This window comes from Lates calcarifer, linkage group LG20 (assembly GCF_001640805.2).
Source record: "Lates calcarifer isolate ASB-BC8 linkage group LG20, TLL_Latcal_v3, whole genome shotgun sequence".
NCBI classification, from domain to species: Eukaryota; Metazoa; Chordata; class Actinopteri; family Centropomidae; genus Lates; species Lates calcarifer.
In genome coordinates, this window is record NC_066852.1 from 8110747 (window position 1) to 8129158 (window position 18412).

Here is an 18412-nt window from a genome sequence, read left to right on the forward strand (position 1 = left end):
CTGCTGAATTGGCCAGAGGTGCTCTGTATGTGTAAGTGTTGTTGTTCTACTCTCTTCTCTCTCACGGGATCTTATCATTTGTTCTGTATGCAACTTTGTGAGCATTAAATACCAGAAATGGGGCTGTGATATGTAGCGTAGTGTGACAGTGCTGTATCAGGACTAAGAGAGAGAGGTTTTCTAATCTTGGCCTAGCATCATGTGGTTTGTGGCATGGGTTGATCAGTAACATGTAAGAACAAAAGAAGTTTATGTTGATGTAATGTCTTGAGTCATTCTGACTAGCGTTTGCATGTTTTATGTTCAAGACAACTCTTTAGCTTGGTGTAAATTAGCAGCACCAGTATCACTTCTGTTTCTCTTGCCCACTTTCTGTCACTGAATATGCTGACTGCTGTAACCCCCCGTAACACTTCTTCTCATGGGCTTTGGTAATCGCACCAGTGCTACGACCCAGCTACTGAAAAAGAGGACATGTCAACAGCTCCCAGCTCCTTCAGGCCCTCTGGGAAATCACTTGAATGAGGCTTGTGGAGAAAGAAATCAGCATTTGTGTGTGTTTATGTGCGTGTGTCCTTGTATGAATGTGTGCAGGTTTATGTGTATATTGTTAAGACTATATTAGTGTCTTTAATAAATGTCATAAACTGTTTCAGACAGAGGCCAGGGCATCATTCACCCATATTATGTCAAGCACAGCTAGACTGAGAATCAGAAGGAACAGGGAGAGTGTCTGCTGAACACTGCTGTACCCTGCTGCCTATTGCAACAATTTTCTGTTTTCAGTCATCATACCAGTTGATTGTACTCACTGTAGAGCTGCACACAATTTACAGGAAGTGCTTGTCTTCAACACAGTCAAACCAAAAGACCCTTACATTTGTTTGATGTGTAATTGCTTGATGTATCCCCTAAGTGATCATCATCAGTGGGCTCAACCTTTGAATGCATCTTTGTGTGTGTGTGTGGCTGGCCACAAAGACAAATGCACAGGCACTCAAAATAGATGAAAATAGAAATCCATGTATGACCCTTGCTTTATGCTTTGTCTTACTATCCATTAAAGACAAGAATTTAATTTTCAAATGCTGCACTAAAAGATGATTAAAGTTCAGTGTTATTGATTTTTTTGTTTTTCAGGGACAACAACCTAATGAGTCATTTTGAAAAAGCATTTGCAGGAGAGCGGTGTAGATACTTTCACAGAATAGTTTCCCTCAGAGATGTAAGACAACTCAAAATTTGAGACTCAAGTGTGTTTTCCAGTCTGCAATGTTAAGGCGCTCATCCCTGTGGAATCCACAGTGAAGAGCTCTTTATTTGATGTCTAACGGGCTTTCATGTTACAGCTGTGAGAGAGGAGTAGCAGCAGTACCTACTGTAGTGTTTCTGTTTGTACCACCACCTCCTCTGAATCAGGCTCCAGTTCCTGGAAGCTCTTGAGGTGTGTTTGTGGGGTTCTGCTGTCATTGAATCTCTCTAGTGTGTGTCTGCTTGCACTGCGTTACAGGGTGGGACAACGCTCCTTATGAACAGTGTTAACAGGTGATATCTCCTTCAGGGTTGAGATGAAAGCAAGTCAACATTCCTGTTGATGCACTTAATTGCTTGTCAGAAGTCCATGATGCACCACATCAGTGCAAAAGCACTGTGTTATTTATTTATTTACCATTTTCCCTCTTATTTACTGGCTTCAGTTCATTGTCTTAATCCAATTCTCACAACTTAAAGAAACAAAATCTGCCTGGAAATCTTGTTACAGGGAGACTCTAGCTTTTTTAAAGTTTACACAGAACGGCTAGGTTGAGCACTACTCAACATGATGAGAAAAATAGTTGTATAATGTCTTCTGCGGCTCTGGATGGAGGTCTCCATCATCTGACAAGGCAGCCCTAAAGATGTCATGGTGATGTCACCAGGTTTATCTCTGCTTGGATGTGGAGCTGATAAATATAACAGAAAGCCAATATAACTAATGAAATAGATTCATGTAATCAGTGTTTTTGGGTCTTAACCTATAGTAGAGACTAGGAAGGCCAGGGAATCTCCATCAATCTCAATCATTCTTTTTTTTAGCCATGCTAGCAGTGTGGCTCCATGGATGCCGATGTTGTTCCGTTGGTTGGTCAGTTGGTCTGCCACTTTGGCCCTGAATGATATCTTTCAACAACTGTTGGATGGATTGGCATGTAATTTTATTTTGTGTCTGACTGAGTTTGCTAAGATGCTGAAGTAAAGTTAGCAGTTTCTTTGTTGTGGGTTCAGTTGTGTTGATGGCAGACTGTCAGAGCTCACAGGAACTTCTAACCTCAGCACTCTGTATGTTACCTGATGATTTGGGCTGTGACATGCTGTAATATACAGAGTTACAGAAACAGATGGTACTGAGCAGCAGCTAATAATGTCAGTTCCCTGCTGGTTAACTGCCTGTGTGGCCATTAGAATAAAAGTGACCTGTTTTAGTGCCTGCCCACATAAGTGTTCCACCAATCACAGTAACAGTATCCACAGTGTCAGAACCACAATTCATCTCCTCACAGGAGAACACTGATGAAGCAGCATGTATACTGTAGGTGACTGAGAGGCAAACTGCAAAGTGTTGCTTCATCTGAGGTATAAATAGCTATATAGAGTCATATAAATGCAGTCAATTTACTACTTTCCACAAAGAGTATTTGTATTCTATAACTAGAATCCATGGCACTAAATGACAACCTGCAGTCACACTCCTATCATGGATCATCTATGTGGAACCTGACTGAGATAGATGTGGAAAAGCTCACGTACTTGATGGTAAGACTGTGCCTTAACAGGTTTTCAGTCAACACAGATGTAATTTTCCCTTGGGTGGAACAGCTGCAGACAAGAGGGAAAGATAAAGCTTTAAGCAAAGAGGGGAAAAGAGACTCTCAGGGAGCTTATTCCCCTCAGACAGAGCAGCCAGGGAGCAGCTAGGAAACATGAAGCAGAGTGGCAGTTCTCATTGCCCCCTAAGCATGACCAGGGTGTGTGTGCATGCGGCAGGGTGACACTCTAGAGACAGACATCATTGATTGAGAGAGAAGCTATAGCCTAGCCACTCTGCCATCTTTACATTACTGCCAGAGTCAAAGAATGCTGATGCAGAGATATTGCATCATCAGTGTAAGTCCTTGTGGATGCGTTATTCTGTTGCGCTTCAGTACAAAAATATAGTAAATTCAACATCAACATACATTTCTTCACCTCCTCTGTTTCACCACAGCTAAGTGTGTAGAGGAGCTGCTAAACATAACTGGCCATGGCAGATTAATGGCATAGAAAATTACATGAAGTAGCACATATTCAAAACAAATTCAGAAATAGGATCTATGGAAAACAGCAACACAGCATCCAGTGAGAGTGAGGCTACATGTTGTCTGTATATTCCCATGTGCATTTGTACAGGATTTACACAATAGCTGTCTGGCAGCTTGTCTCCTGTAAATGTATTTTTCTTATTTAAAAAAAAAAAAAAAAATCACACAGAGCAGCAACTGATCTACCATCAACCTTTGGAAGGTCAACAGACGCTGTGCAGAGAAAGTAGTGACAGGTGCTGATTCTGAGGACAGATAGATGAGACTGACAGGACATGGGCAGTATCTGAAATACGACCCAACATTAATGTTGAATAAAGCACCACACAGTAAGTGGTAATCAGCCATATGTGTTAAGCATGTTAAGATTTGTTTTTGCAGGTTTGAGCAAGTCAGCAGCAGCTGAGCTTGTTTCAGGTTTAAATATCCTACATCATATGGATCATACTGTTTATTCTGCTGTCAGTCAGTCAAGTGAGAGTCAGTTAAAATGTTTTTGGCTGTTTGTAGAGAGTGGATACACGAATATATTTACAGGTCCTCATTAGTTCATATTATGCCAGGTGAGTAACCACATCTGCGTATTAGCCTTCATTATTCAAAGCACGAGCAGTAAGGACTCTAGAGGTCCTCACATCTTTTAGTTAACCTCATTCAAGTGCTAGCGTGCACTCCACCCCACTTTCACTTCTCTCCCATTTTTGTTAGCCTGTGTGTGAGAGACACCAACATGAATGAGAAGCCCACTGGGAACCTACACCAGTTAATTTCTTTCACCAGAAAACGCTTACTGGAAGAGCATGGCTTAGCTCCAAGGAGGTATAAGTAAAACAATCAGTATGTTCTATCTTTATTTTCTTTAAACACCGACAGATATTATTTACTAGTACCAAGAAAAAGACAAGTATCCTACCCTCTTTAAAATGTCTTACATCTGAATGTTCTAGCTCCAGATGTTATTCAGCTGCGTGTCTCCAGAGTTATGCTGTTATTTCCATATGGCCGGTGAGCTAACTGAAATAACTGATGGCTGGTTGAGTTTGTGTCTGTCCTCTAGAGGCTTGTCTGCGTGCTGTCCAAAACTCCTCGTCAAACCCTGACACCAGCTTTTTCCTCTGTGGCCACTTGTCACAGTGGACCCTTGTGGGAATACGGTAGACAGCCACAGTCCTGCCTCCTCTCCAGGTTAGTCCCTGCTCCACACAGTATTTCATTTCTCTCTGGATGGGGATGGACAATTTTGATTTTGATTTTAGATGAAATAATACATTGTTAAATATAGTAAATGCTTATCTGTGTGGCTGCCCACACACTCACAGAGGCTTTTGTAGTTTGCCACCCAACCCACATGTTGCAACGATCTGCTACTTACAGTAGTAATGAGATATGCATTAACAGATGGTATTTTCTTTTGTTTACATGTGATTCGGGTGATACGTGGGTGGACTTTTCAATTGTTTGGGTAGTTCTTTGTATGTTTATCTATATAAAAAGAAATGGATACATTCCATGAACATGTAGCTGAATGTATCTACTTTGTAGAAATGGTATTAGCAGGGACTTCCTAATAAAATAATATAGTATACTGTACAGGTGATGGCTCATGCTGTATGTATTTAAATTCTGTAACATTACAGTGTGCCTTTACATTGTTTCTGGTGATTTTTAGTCATGCTAGTGACTTGCTTCTAGGGAGTTTGACAGTGTCTGTCTGTCTGTCATGATGGACCATGAATAATATGTCATCTCTGAGGTGTTTGGGTTTAACCTCTGTCTGGTTTCATACGTTCACCTCAATGAACCAGTGCTGAGCTGTAAGCAATCATTGCATGGTTGGTGACAGGTAAGAGGATGCTGGGCTCAGCTACTCCACAGGAGACGAGTTGGACCCACAGGGTCCAAGTGAGGTCCACTTCCTTTGGTGTGTGTTGTCCGTCAGTGGCACTCAATATGTTGCAAGACTTGGCGTCAGTGTATTCCACCAGAGGAAACAACAGTTTTTCCAGTACTCCTTGTGCAATGACGACATAAAAATCACTAATTAATACATTAAAGAAAATAGTTCTTTCCTTCTCTACCTCTATAAAGTATGTGTGCAGTGGTGGTGTAGGAGGCTCTGGCAGATTGTCTGCTAGTGCTGAGCAGTGACAGCATTGCTGGGGGAGGAATGAGCTCTCATGGCTCTAAAGACAGGTTTGTGATTTCAGCTAAAGAGAAGGAGCTTAAACCTCTGCTAAGTACCCTGTTCTCTATGTGACATGCTTTACTATTTCTGCTCAGGTCTCCTTGCAATAGGCTGGTAGAAATATCACTCAGTGTGGATGATGGAAATGAAAGAAGCAGGTAGTCTTTTGATAAAATCCTGGAGGAGTGAGAGGCAGAACCTGACCCAGGGCCAGCCGACACCAGCACTCTCCTTTTGAGAAAGCAGCCTATTTTAGTGAGCAAACCATTCCTCAAATCCATGCCAGTTCTGGAGAATCGACAAACCTCGGCTCCCCTCTCCTGGCTCCTGCATCTAAATTTCTCTTTGTAGCTTGCACCAGGGATGGAGAATAAGAGACTCTTCAATGCTGCCGCTAACATTATTGATGAGGGGAGAAAGAGGCTCACAGCCCAGAGGCCTGAAATTCTTGTATTTCTCAAGAATAATCTGGCCCTCCTGCTGTAGGCAGAAAAACATTACTGGCACATCAGATGGGGGCTGAGAAAAGTCCGAAATTGCTGTCAGTAAAAAGCCAGCCTCTAAAATGGAGAAATTGAGCGTTGTGTATTAGGTTGTAAGTCATGTTTCACTGTGGGAAAATGTACAGTTGCTCAATTGTAGTGGCTTTATGTTCCTCACGTAAAGGACAAAATGATTGTTCAGTAATCTAGAAAAAGATTCTAATTCAGACCTCTGCACTGTATGTTCTCTTTGGTCCTCTGCAGTCTTTGTAGGAGCTAGTTGAATTAAGCAGGGCTGTAACTAATGATTATGCTCATTATCAGTATCAGAATTTGTGTTTTCTTGATAGATTGATTCATTTTTTAAGCTCTCCAAATCAAAGTTGACCACTAGCCTAAAACACAAATATATCCAAAACAGAAACTGATGCATTGCAGCTCTTGATGATGTAATTATCAAAAACCTTTGTCTTTAACTTGACTTTGACTTGAAAACTTTTGTCATATTTTAAAAAATGAATCAATTGCCAGTGTCACTTAAAGCTGTAAATATTCTCAGCTTCATAATAAAAAATGTAAATGAACATTAATTAAATGAGCTGTAAAATATGTAAATAATGATCCACTGTCTTTAGGGAGCAATATTATTAGGATGAATCATCAAAGGGCTGTTGGCCTAAACATTTGCTCCATCTGTGATACCAGCAGCTTGCTCATGGTGATGTCTCCGTAGTCCTCCGCTTGTGACCTTTTTTTAAACAAAGAACACAACCTCAAGTGTGATTTTTGTTTCTGAGAGGGTTTTTGGGTTTGTTTTCTGTGAGCAATTCGGGAACCTGCTCCTAAGAGATAAGAGCTCAAAACAATTACCATTTTGTTTTGATGTATTAAGTGCCATGAGAAACAGATCAGCTTGAGAAAAGTGCTGCTCAGTCTCCTTTGCAGTGATGAAATACAGTTCAGGTGGGAGCCCGCTCTTCAGCTGGTACAGAAAGTAGAGATGATTAGATGTGACTAACATCAAGGGTCAAACCAAGTCACATAGGAAATGGCTATATTAAGTCAGGTTAAACTGACTGCAGCCTTTGCCTATTTAGGAAAACTGGCCGTTACGCAGCAACTGTAATTATGTGGCTAATTGTGTTCATTAGATCATTATCCACAGTCAGGGGCTGTGGACATCATTTTGTTAGCAGTGTTGCCATTTGAGACTATAATTTGCACTTACACGACTTCAAACACACACGCTCACACTTGTTAGACCATAAGCACACACTCAGTGTGTGAATACTGAAAGGCTTTTATATGTATTTTTAGTTAATGGGAAAATATTTGTTGTTGATCATGAAATCTGTAAAGCAGGCGCCAACAGTGGAAGGTATGTCGTGATTGACAATTGTATTTGTTTCAGCTGAGTATTAACTTTCAGGAAGCTTTTTGGTTTTGGCACCGGTATGTTGGTTCAGACTGAGATATCTCAACAACTACTGGATGAATTGTCATGAAACTTTTTACAGACGTGCATGGTGCCCAGAGGATGAATCCTACTGACTTTGGTGATCCCCTAACCTAAGAAGAGGTTAACATTTTTGCCTTTGGTGAAATTTCTTAACAACTATTGAATGGATTGACATAATATTTGGCACAGACATGTAGTGACGACCTCCTGACTGAAGTCATCATTGAATGGAACAGTAAAACAGTCAATGTGTTTGTATTATTTTCAGCCATATTTTTTGCTATTTACTTTATGTGTACAGTGATGCCACTTCTGGAAATACTGCCAGGCCACTGCATTTAAGCAGTAAACCTGAAAACTTCCTAAGCACAGTGCAGCCTCTCACAGCCAATGTGTTAAATTCAATTAAAAATGTATCATATCTGCTTATAAATATAGCATGCATCTTTATTGCTCAGTCTGTAATTAGTAGGGAAAGCTGGACTTGTTTTCTGCCAGCAGCTCACAGCTTGGTGGTGGACACTGTATTGGTCAGTAAGGTGAGAGTAAACTGCAGCCAGCCCCACCCTCGGTGCATCAGGACTGACCTGGCAGCCCGCCTGCCACCTGACCACGGGTTTCTGGTAGCGATGAGAAGGGATAGAGATCACTGGGATATTCTGCCTCTCGGAGGGATTTAGAGGGCACGGAGTACCACTCCCAAGGGAAAAGATAGATAGATGGCTTCTCATTTTCAGGAGCAAGAGATTAATCCTCTGCAGTTGACATCATCACAGATTTCCAGCATCGTGATATGGAAAGCATTGAATTGGAATTTTGAGGATCAGTGGAGGATGGGCTGCATCATGTTCCTCTTTTTATATTAACTCTTTCAGCCTCTCTTGCTATCAATTCCAAACTGAGCCCAGTGCTACTAACTCCTTCTAAAAATAGATGATCTAGTAGCAGGTCCAGCACCCAGACATCCTGAGTAGTGTCACGAGGACAGAGGGTGGAGCCACCATCGAGGCCCGCCCAGCCTGGAATTATAATCAATCCTCTACATCACAGATCTGCAGATCAGTTTTCATCTGCCTGTCATCTGGAGGAGGGGGTGGGGGCGATTCTGGGCTGGTCTGTCGTTGTTAGAGGGACCCTTGTCAGGCGACATTTCTAGAATTCCAGGAAGGTCAGCCATGCTGGAAGCTATAGCATCATTGTCAGTGTGAGTAGAGGAGAAATAATTGGCTCATCCAACTTGCCACTTTGCACTCTTATATCCTGTGTAATCCTGGGCTTATTATTGCCCGAGGCAGCCAGCCGCAGAGAGGGTGGCCCCGGATTTGGTTAGGATTGTCCCAGAGTGTATTTCTGTCCAGTCAGATTGATCACTGCTTGTGGACCCGGTGTTTAGCATCTAGCCTGGGGAGCAGAGCTGCTGCCTGTTTTTGCCATCACATCACATTAATTGGCTATACAAGAATGTGTTTAACAGGTTTATGGATACAGCTAGTTGTGTCTCCTACAGCTGCCTACTAATCCTGTGGATTGAATTAAAGAGTTCCAGAGATTAGTCTGTGACCAGTTACACACAGGAAATAATTACAATTACAGTGTTAAAGCTAGATTTTGTGGCGGTGGTTTTGTTGACAGACACCCATTTTTTTATGCTTTCCATTTTACTTGTTTATCATCAGCAATGTGAAGAATAGAGTCTTTGTGTGAGCCAGGACCTGGGCTGTTTGCTTTGGGTATTAAACTGTAGCCATCAAACTTTACATATTCTGGTTGAGTTACATACTGAATGTTTTCACCCAAGATATTACATTCTTACATAGCAGGAAGTTTCAAGGGAAGTTCTTAAGTACTTAAGTGCTGTGCAAAAGATTGACAGGATGCTTTCTAAAACAATGCCATTAATAGTTTTAATTTATCTGTTACCAACCTTTGCCTTTAAAATTCCTCAGTACACTCCAACACTGCTTTTCAATGTACTTGGCAGGTTGGTGGAGAACTTGCTACAGTTCTTCTGTGGATTCAGGCTGTCTCAGTGTCTTCTTTCTCATCATGTAATCACAGACTGAGTCCATGATGTTGAGATCAGGGATCTGTGGTGGCCAGGCCATCTGTTGCAGGACTCTGTGTTCGTCCTCTTTCTAAAGATAGTTCTTCATGATTCTGGATGTATGTTTGGGCTCATTGTTATGCTGCAGAATTACTTTGGGACTGATGGTATTGTGAGATGGATAAGAACCTTAACTTAAAAAGTGCCCTAAAACTGAGTGGTTAGCAAAAGTGGTATAGTTGTTTGGTCAACTTAAGTCCTTCCCTGACCCTGACCTTTCCTTTAGTGCCAGTATGGGGTTCACATGAAATGTCTCAACAACTGTAGGATGGATTTCCATCCATCCATACAGAAATTAATTACACATATTAATACCTCCTGTGGATGATAGTAACAACTCTGTTGATCCCCTGCCTTTTCATCTAGCACCATCATCAAGACAAAATTTCAGTCCAATACTTTGGTGGGTGATGAGATACCTGCAGAAACTAACATTAGCACCATTTACACACACAGATCGCACAGTATTGGTGTTAAGAAGGCCACTGAATACAAAGCCTTTGTATGTTCACACAGAACCACATGAAGGTAGCCTAATACTGCCCCAGTGTGTGGTTTTGCCAGCACTGCAGAATCAGAGGCTTGACCTGTAACACCAGCCTCGCCGTCGGTCTGCGTCTGTTCCACCATGATTCACCTTTTATCCAGATGTGGATTCAGCTCTGTGACTACCTCTGCTGCCAGCTTAGAGGTGGAGCACTAAGCCCCCCCCCCACTCTGTCTCAGTCTTTTTATACAGAGGGACAAGGTGGAATAACGGCACAATATTCTCGCCTTGAAAAGGCTGTGTAAAAGGGATATTGTCAGACGTCCCCAACAGTTTCACCTGTACTTGGTGTTCAGCGCTAATTAACAAATGTTAGCACACTAACATGCAAAACCAAGAAGGTAAATATGGTAAACATACCATCTGCTTAACATTGTCATATTAGCATTGTTATTGTGAGCCTTTTTTGCATGTTGTTGTTAGCATTTAGCTCAAGGTACCTAAAGGTGCCTAAATACAACTTTACAGCATGGCTGTAGAGTGCTGTTTATTCAAATTACATATTTTTATTAAAACATGAATGTTTAAACAGCAAAAATAATTATTTTAACTGAGCTAAATGTAGCACAGTAACAGTAGTGCACTTATGTAGTTTCAGCATGTTGATTACCTCTAAAAGCAAGCAAAATGACCATAGTGGATTTTCGTTTCACTTTGTTCAAAGACAAAGCTTATTTACAGTCTCAAGTGCTGCTTTCCAGATTTTTTTTCCCCTGTTGCTGTAGTCTGCTTACTGCAACTGCTGGTGTGGTGCAGTGAGTACCGCTGACTCTGACCAGGCATTTTAGATACTGACTTGTCATCCTGCATCTGTAATTGCCTCTAAGAATAAGTTGTCTTTGACATTAAATATATTCATCAACATTCGTGGTACTGACAGTTTCCCTTGATCACAGTTGATAGCTGATTACTATGCTCTCTCACTGTTTCCGGAAGTCCTGAAGATGCTGTACCCTCTGCTCCATATGAATGAGGCTCACTCAGTCAAAGATGATGAGGCATAATCACTGCCAACTGTCTGCTACAACAGGAGGAACATGAGGAAAAGCAAATTCTAGTGTGCATGTGTGCGTGTCTGTATAGTGGGGTGAAATGTCTCCCTTAATCCTTTTTCAAAAAACAAAATCAAGTGTGTGTGTGTGTGTGTGTGTGTGTGTGGGTTTGTTTGTGTGGGCAGGTGTGCGTGTGCATGCATACAAAAGCCATGCAAATCCAAGCTGTTCCCCAGGCTCGCTCTATCATCCACCAGGAATGGGTAACGTTCCTGCTGGGCTTTCCTCCCTTCCTATCCCTGCATTTTTTCCCCCTCCGCAGTTAATGTGACCCATCCTTTGTTTGAGTAAGATGAAATGTGACAGGAGATGGCAACAGGAGAAGGAGGTCTGATAAACCTGTGGGCCTAGGGAGAGTGGAGCTGTAGAAAGAGAGAAGATCTCTGATTTGATAGTAAGAAGTGTTGGATGGCTGCATTGGTTTGGGCTGATTGTGGCCTTTTATTAGATATGGGATGAGAGCCAGTGAGAGTGGTGTCTGTAGTCTATAAAACTCTGCAGTAAAATAGTGTTTCCTTTATTGTCTTTTAACAGGATGCTCACTGCCTTAAAGAATTTTATTAGAAGAGATTTTTATTATCGTTTAACTGCAACACTTTCCACCTGGCCAAGACTGAAAATACTGGACAGAGAGCACTGAATCCTTGTTATCTTGCACTTGACATTAAAATGGTCACACATTAAGATAATATTTTGCACATGTAAACTACTGTTTAAACTCTCTATTTATTATACTAATTAAATTTATTTAATTACAGTGCCCCATAGTTAGACACATATTCCTTCCTGACATTTGTCTTTCAATCAGCTCTGAATGTTTTTTTTAAATGCTGTGAACAGTGGGGATAAGGCTGTGCATAACCTCTGCAGTGCAGTATGGTGAAGTCTTCTATAATGGTCCTCCTGGCTTTGATAACAACTTTTGATCAGGAGTAAGATGCAGATGGCACCCAGCAGAGTCCCAGGCAATAGTGCATACAGAGATCCAACAGTGCCTCAGCACCAGCAGGACTGTAGATGTTTACAATTTGGCCTTCTCTGTGCAGTGCAGGAGGGATCAAAGCTCAAAGATTGAGCCTGTACTTTAAAATGTGAGATAAGACACAGCCTGTTACTTTTCTTTTGATCAGCTGACATTTACTTAATGTGGTTAGATATGTTCTCCAGGTATTTAATGTCAGGTCAGCAATCTGTATGTTCTACATGCATTTCACGGAAAATTGACACACACACACACACACACACACACACACACAGACAGCTTGATTACTCATAGACACAAGGCAGGGAAGTGAACCCAATATAAATTTGACAAACACTAATGCAAGAAACACTACTGTTCACAATTTTACTGTCTTTTAATATATAGTACATTGTCACAATTTAAGACAGCATTATTGATTATTTAATTCAGAGATATTTGTACCACTTTCTTTTTGGATGTTTTTACAAACTGTAATCTGACCTTTCAGTTTTTGAGGCTTACCTGGGTCTTCTCTGGATCCTTGATAAGGAAGCATGTCTCGGTGTGCAGTCAGAAAGGGTTTTTTCTTAACCATGAAAATGATGTTCATTCCCACACTGGTCTCTAGAGGAGATTACCCACATTACCCAGGTCTTGAAACTCTCCCATGATGCTGAAGGAATTTTGTATCACTACACAACATCAAGATGATTACAGCGTGATTCTCCCTGCAGTGCACTGTGGTTACCTTCAGATATACCTGATCACTGCTAAGGTCAGTCAGAGAAACACTGTAGGCATGTGGCCACAGTATGTTGTCCGTCAGTATGTGCCCTCCCTGTTTACTGCAGTGATGTGGATAAAGACTGTATTTTTTCAGAAAAAAAATTCTTGCAAGGTCAAACTAAAAGCCCTGTCTTTAATATATACTGTAGATTCTGTGCCTGCTCTTTGCACTTTGTCAAACACCCAGAGGTGGTTTAGAAACATCTAAATAAACATCACAATATGCAAGACTAATATAAAAGAACAACCACTTGAATGATTTTTTTGGGGGGGTGTATTAGTAAGGTTTGTTCCAGAGTTGTCCTCCCTTTTTTGCCGGTAGTAAGGATTTCATTTTGATTTTGGCCTTGGATGTCTGTGTTTCCTGTCTGCACACAACAGAATGATGGGAGAGACAAACAGAAGCCAGGTTAAGGGTGAAAGTGGTTTACTAATGGAGCCAAATTGATTCATTTGTTCACCCTTTATGAGCCCTTCTCTCCTTTTACTGTAATTGGCTCTGCTGAAGCTTCTTTCCATCTAAACTAGTTGAAAGATGTCAGCTATTGAAAACCCTTCATATTCAGAGACGGTTCTCAAGGTTGTCACTGGTTCTACTTATCCATTTTCTTTTTCAACAGTTTGTTTACGTAATTAAAGAAAGATGCTGCACAATTATATGAGCTTGAAATGTTGAAATTTGTCACTGCAACAGCACATTTTGTTGATAGAAAGCACCAATCTTCCTAATTGCTTCTATAAACAGCAGAATACTGAGCAGTTGCTAATAAGCTTCCCTCTTGTTCCTTCATGTGTCTGTGTTTCTTAAGAAGTTATATTCGTGTCCAGAGGTAGATTATTATCATGGATATGGATTCATGTATGTTTGTATACACACACACACACACACACACACACATACATTAAAAAAAGACTGAAAATTCAACAATATGTGTTACAACATTAAATAATATTGCAGTTTTTACAGGAAGACATTAAAGAGTTATACTGCATGTAAACCGTAGCTGACTAAGCTAGAGAGGAAAAAGTGTTTACTTTCATCTCAGATCTTTATGTGGAAAGACGGATGGATACAGTAGAAACTAACAAGATTAAATGTGAAAGAAAATATTAACCCTAATATAAAATTTGTCTTCCGTAATGAAAATGTGTGGTTACCTGCTTCTGTACACAAATAAAAGTCTCAGTGCAGCTGAAATTAATAACCAGTCCACTGCTGCTCCCCCGCCTCCCACTTCTACCAGGATATTGCTCACACATGCAGCGGGCTGAATGGTGCTACAGTGGAGAGAAACCCGTTTCAAGAGACCGATAATCACTAGTTGTGATAAGAATTAGCAAAATATGACAGTTCCTTTTTGTTTTTGCTCAAATGAGTCAGGAGTCAAACAATGCGTTTCCCCTCACTGCTGACAGCTAAAAGGTTTTTCCTGCTGTCTGAGCTGAATTTACATAGTTTGAATAACAGTCATCTGAAATATGCAAATGGGAGTAGGCAAATGATGATGGGTTTTGTGTGTGTGTGTGTGAGAGAGAGAGAGAGAGAGAGAGAGAGAGAGAGAGAGAGAGAGAGAGAAAACTGGTATCCATGGCTCCTGACCTGCTCAATATATGACATTTATGACAGGCCATTATACTACTATACAGAACACAAATTGTCAGGATACATGGAACTTTTTTGCAGTTCCAGGTATCCTGTCAGCAGTTAAAGACGTTGCTTTTAATGGTGGTGTATGAGGAAAATAGTTTTTGGACTGCAGGAAATTTGCTGTGAGTGGCCACTGGCAGCAAGGCTGAGTGGAGACGCTGTATCCAGCTCTCTGTGAGCAGGACTTTAGATCCTTAGTCTCGTTATAAATACCAGTTAATGTATGGGAAACAGTGTATGCATTGTTTGTGCATCTGGCCATTGGTTTCTTGTTTACATAATAAAAAACAGTGCTGCACCTGTCAAATATACGACTGCTACATACTATTAATTGTTTTGCCAGTTACATTTTGATGGAAACATAATTGCTGCAGGGATTATGTTCAGTTTATGTTTCCAGTGAACAAAGTGCTATATTCTTTTACAGCAGTGGAAGGTGGCTCAGGGGTCCTAAACATAACCATAACAAAGATTATTCAAAGCAAAACCATGACCGGGGGAAACTTTGCATTGTCCTCGTGCTGCATTCAGTGGGTTTTCACTGTTAGGTCTATAGCTGTGCTAGCATCTCTGTGACACTGTACTTAGATTCAGTGGTATTTGAGCTAACATGCTTATGTTTACCATGTTTACCATCTTATTTTAGTATTTTAGCATGCTATCATTTGGAACTAGCACTAGATGCAGTCATCTTAGTTTTGCTGATGTGTAGAAATTTTGATCTGATGTGAGATGAAAATTTGTTACAATATTTCAGTCTGGAACAAAGTGGTGAACCAACTGACCAACATCGCCTCCCCTAGAGCTGTGCAGGGCTAAAGAAGTAATATGTTACAGTTAGTATTGAGCTGTGTGTAAATGCATGAATGAGTGTGACCCACCTGGACGAAGTGGAACACTGTTATTTTTGAAAATGAAGCTCTACCTACCTGACACACTTCAGGAATAGCATAACATGGCCCATTTACTGAATACCTCTCGTCCAGTACCACAGAACTGACTTTGTATTGGGCTCCTTTGTTTTTCTTCAGTCTGTGTCTTTTCATGGCACACATACAGACCCAGATGGCTCCTTTGGGAGGAAAACAACCACCACACTTATTCTTCTTGATTCCTGCTGTTATAGATGGATGCTGTTTGAGACTCTGGGATTTAAGTGCCTTTCTCCTTAGATGGCTGTGCAACGCACACTTTGCATATCTGTGTTCTTCCACCTGCAGAACAAAACCTGAACCAGATGTACTAAAGAGCTTTGATATTCTCTGTCTGTGGCAATCTGCCACTAACTTGATTTTCATTAGAGATGAAAGGGAAAAAGCACAATAAACAAATCCTGCTAAATATCTGGGTATATATACACACATACTGTATGTACACAGTACCTTCTGTCTTTTTTATGTGTGTTACATTTTGTGTCAGTCCATCCGCAAGCATTTGATGTGGGCACAGGGAGGGGATTTACTTCCATTTATGATCACATCTCACTTGACCCACCTGACCCAGTATGGACAGAGGTAGATTTTTCAGTCATGTAAATCTGTTTCTGTTATTATGTATCCATTTTGTTTAAGTGACAATATTCTGTGGGTGACAAGCAGCTTTTAGATAGTAATTCTGAAAAGTAAAACTTCTTGTAATGTGGATATGATGATTAAAAACATGATAAGCAAGTTAGGGATGTTAAATTATGCTGATCACTATCTCATCGTTAAGTCTAACATCAAAATATCCATTATACTGTCTAATTCTCTTATTGCAAATAAAAGGGAGAAAACCACTTCACAAAATGAGAGACTTTGAATAAGACTATTAGATTTGTGGAGACTGAGGGTGACTAATTTTAATAAGAATAAATGTCTAACAGCAGAAAGAGTTACCTACACTAACAGTATGGCTTTAGGGATAGTCGTGTCAGTCAGTGTCAGTTTACTGCTTCGGTCCAGACTGAAATATGTCGACAGCTATCAGATGGACTGACATGGTTCCCAGATGAACTGTCCTGTAATTCTTTTCCACCAGTAGAATATGACATGCCTACTGAAGTCATCATGGTTTGCACCTGAAAACCTATTAGCTAGTTTTTGGTTCCAGCTGGGGCCCAGCTTTTTGGGTTCTGAACCAATTTATTTTTGGTTGAAATGCTCCAAACAGTTCAAAATTAGGTGCTGGTGGGAAACAGGATACTAATAACCAAGGTTGTGTGATCAGTTTCAGGAATGGGCAGCAAATACATGGAAATAATTTATGCCATTAATACACTAGCCAATGTTTTCCGATCATTTATGATTGTTATATAATATTTTCTTCTGTCCTTTACCTTATGTTTGACTGATGCTCAGTCTCTGTAGGAGAATAATGACTACAAAAAATGTGTGCAGTGTTTTTAGAGCCCAGAGTAGTGTCTACAGGTCTTCGTCTAACACACAAACACACTGAACTGAAATGATAAAGCTGCTCAACATCAGCATGTTAACATCGCCACTGTGAGCATGTTAGCATGCTAATGTCAGCCTAACAGCTTCACTGAGCTACACCTGTCAATCCAGTCCAGTTTCTTTCACAAGCAAACAAAGATGACTGCTAAAATCATTTTCTCTTGATTCAAATGTGGTTATAATGTAGATCACTGAGCTCATGGCCTCTTCCCCTCTGTTCCAGCTCCGGTGAGACCCTGAACATCGCAACCACAGGCTGGCCCAGGCCACGTTGATGCTGGTGGGCAACGGCCAGAACTCTCCCCGCCACCTGCTCCTGCACCGCTCCCATCTCCCCACCCGCCATGGCTACGAGCAGTGACCCCGGCTGCGAGAGGCTGGACCCAGACTCTGACAAACAGACCAGCAGTCTCACAGACATCATGGCTGCCATGACGACGAAAGACTTGGACGGCTCCGCTGCCAACGGGGTGAGGAATGGCGGGGCTCAGCAGGACGGGGCTCAGGCCAAGAGGACTCATCCGCTGCGTCCTCACCTGACTGGAAGGAAGTTGTCGCTGCAGGAGAGAGGCACTTACCTGTCGTCAGGCTCTGGAGGAGGCTACACACACATCTCCCCACGTGTGGCTCGCAGGCCCACGGTGGAGTCTAAACGTGTGTCTATATCAGACTCCCAGGTGAGGAAGTAATTTTTATTCATACTTTATTAAAACTGATAATCATTTAATTGTTAAAATGACCATAACTGTATGAGAGATGACAGACTTTCCATTTCCAGTGAGACAGAAAGAGTAAGAAAAATCAGTCTCTCACATAGAACTTTCTTTTTTCTTTAGAATTGTTGGCATGAATTTCTGCTGTTGGATGTGACAGGTGGCACCATAGGAGGCAGTGACACACAAACTGAGACTCCAAACTGCAGCTCCACCGTTCTTATGAGAGCAGTTGTCAATACTAGATGCAAGCAGCATATAGCTCAATTATCACCAAAGGAAGAGGAGCAGGAGGTCAGTGGAGAACATGACAGGGAGAGAGAAGCATGAGGAGATGTACACATTAGTCTCCCATTAGGACACATCATTATGGAAACATGCCTCTGTATAGCTGTTGAGCGGAGCAGTTGAGAATTTGCCATGGTAATCATGTGGAACATGTCTACTTGTTTTTCTGTGTGTGTATGTCTGTCTGTGTAAATGATACAGAATAGGATACAACTTTGGTGACAGTCAGCACTATTGTGTTTTAAGCACCGTACTTTTACTTTTAGTCTGGTCAGGTTGTTACACAGTCACCTCTCATCCCCAGGCTTGGTAAAGGTATTCCTGTTGCTGGCTGTTATACTGGAACCATCACATGCCTGTTGCATTTCTGATCATTTCTACTGCACATTTAGAGAAGAAATTCAGCGTCAA

At 41.2% G+C, this 18412-nt stretch overlaps 1 protein-coding gene across 4 annotated transcripts in view; it reads left to right on the top strand.

Moving 5' to 3' along the window:
• Positions 1-18412, top strand: part of camkk1a (calcium/calmodulin-dependent protein kinase kinase 1, alpha a) — a 56566-nt gene that overhangs the window by 1816 nt on the left and 36338 nt on the right. For 2 of the 4 annotated variants that reach the window (XM_051078427.1, XM_018691880.2), the window contains exons 2-3: positions 17224-17677; positions 17837-18007. In XM_051078427.1, the coding sequence (XP_050934384.1) occupies positions 17345-17677; positions 17837-18007 (504 nt within the window). In that variant the 5' untranslated portion in view covers positions 17224-17344. The remainder of the gene's footprint in view (positions 1-17223; positions 17678-17836; positions 18008-18412) is intronic. The other 2 variants (XM_018691882.2, XM_018691883.2) reach the window with 1 other exon arrangement.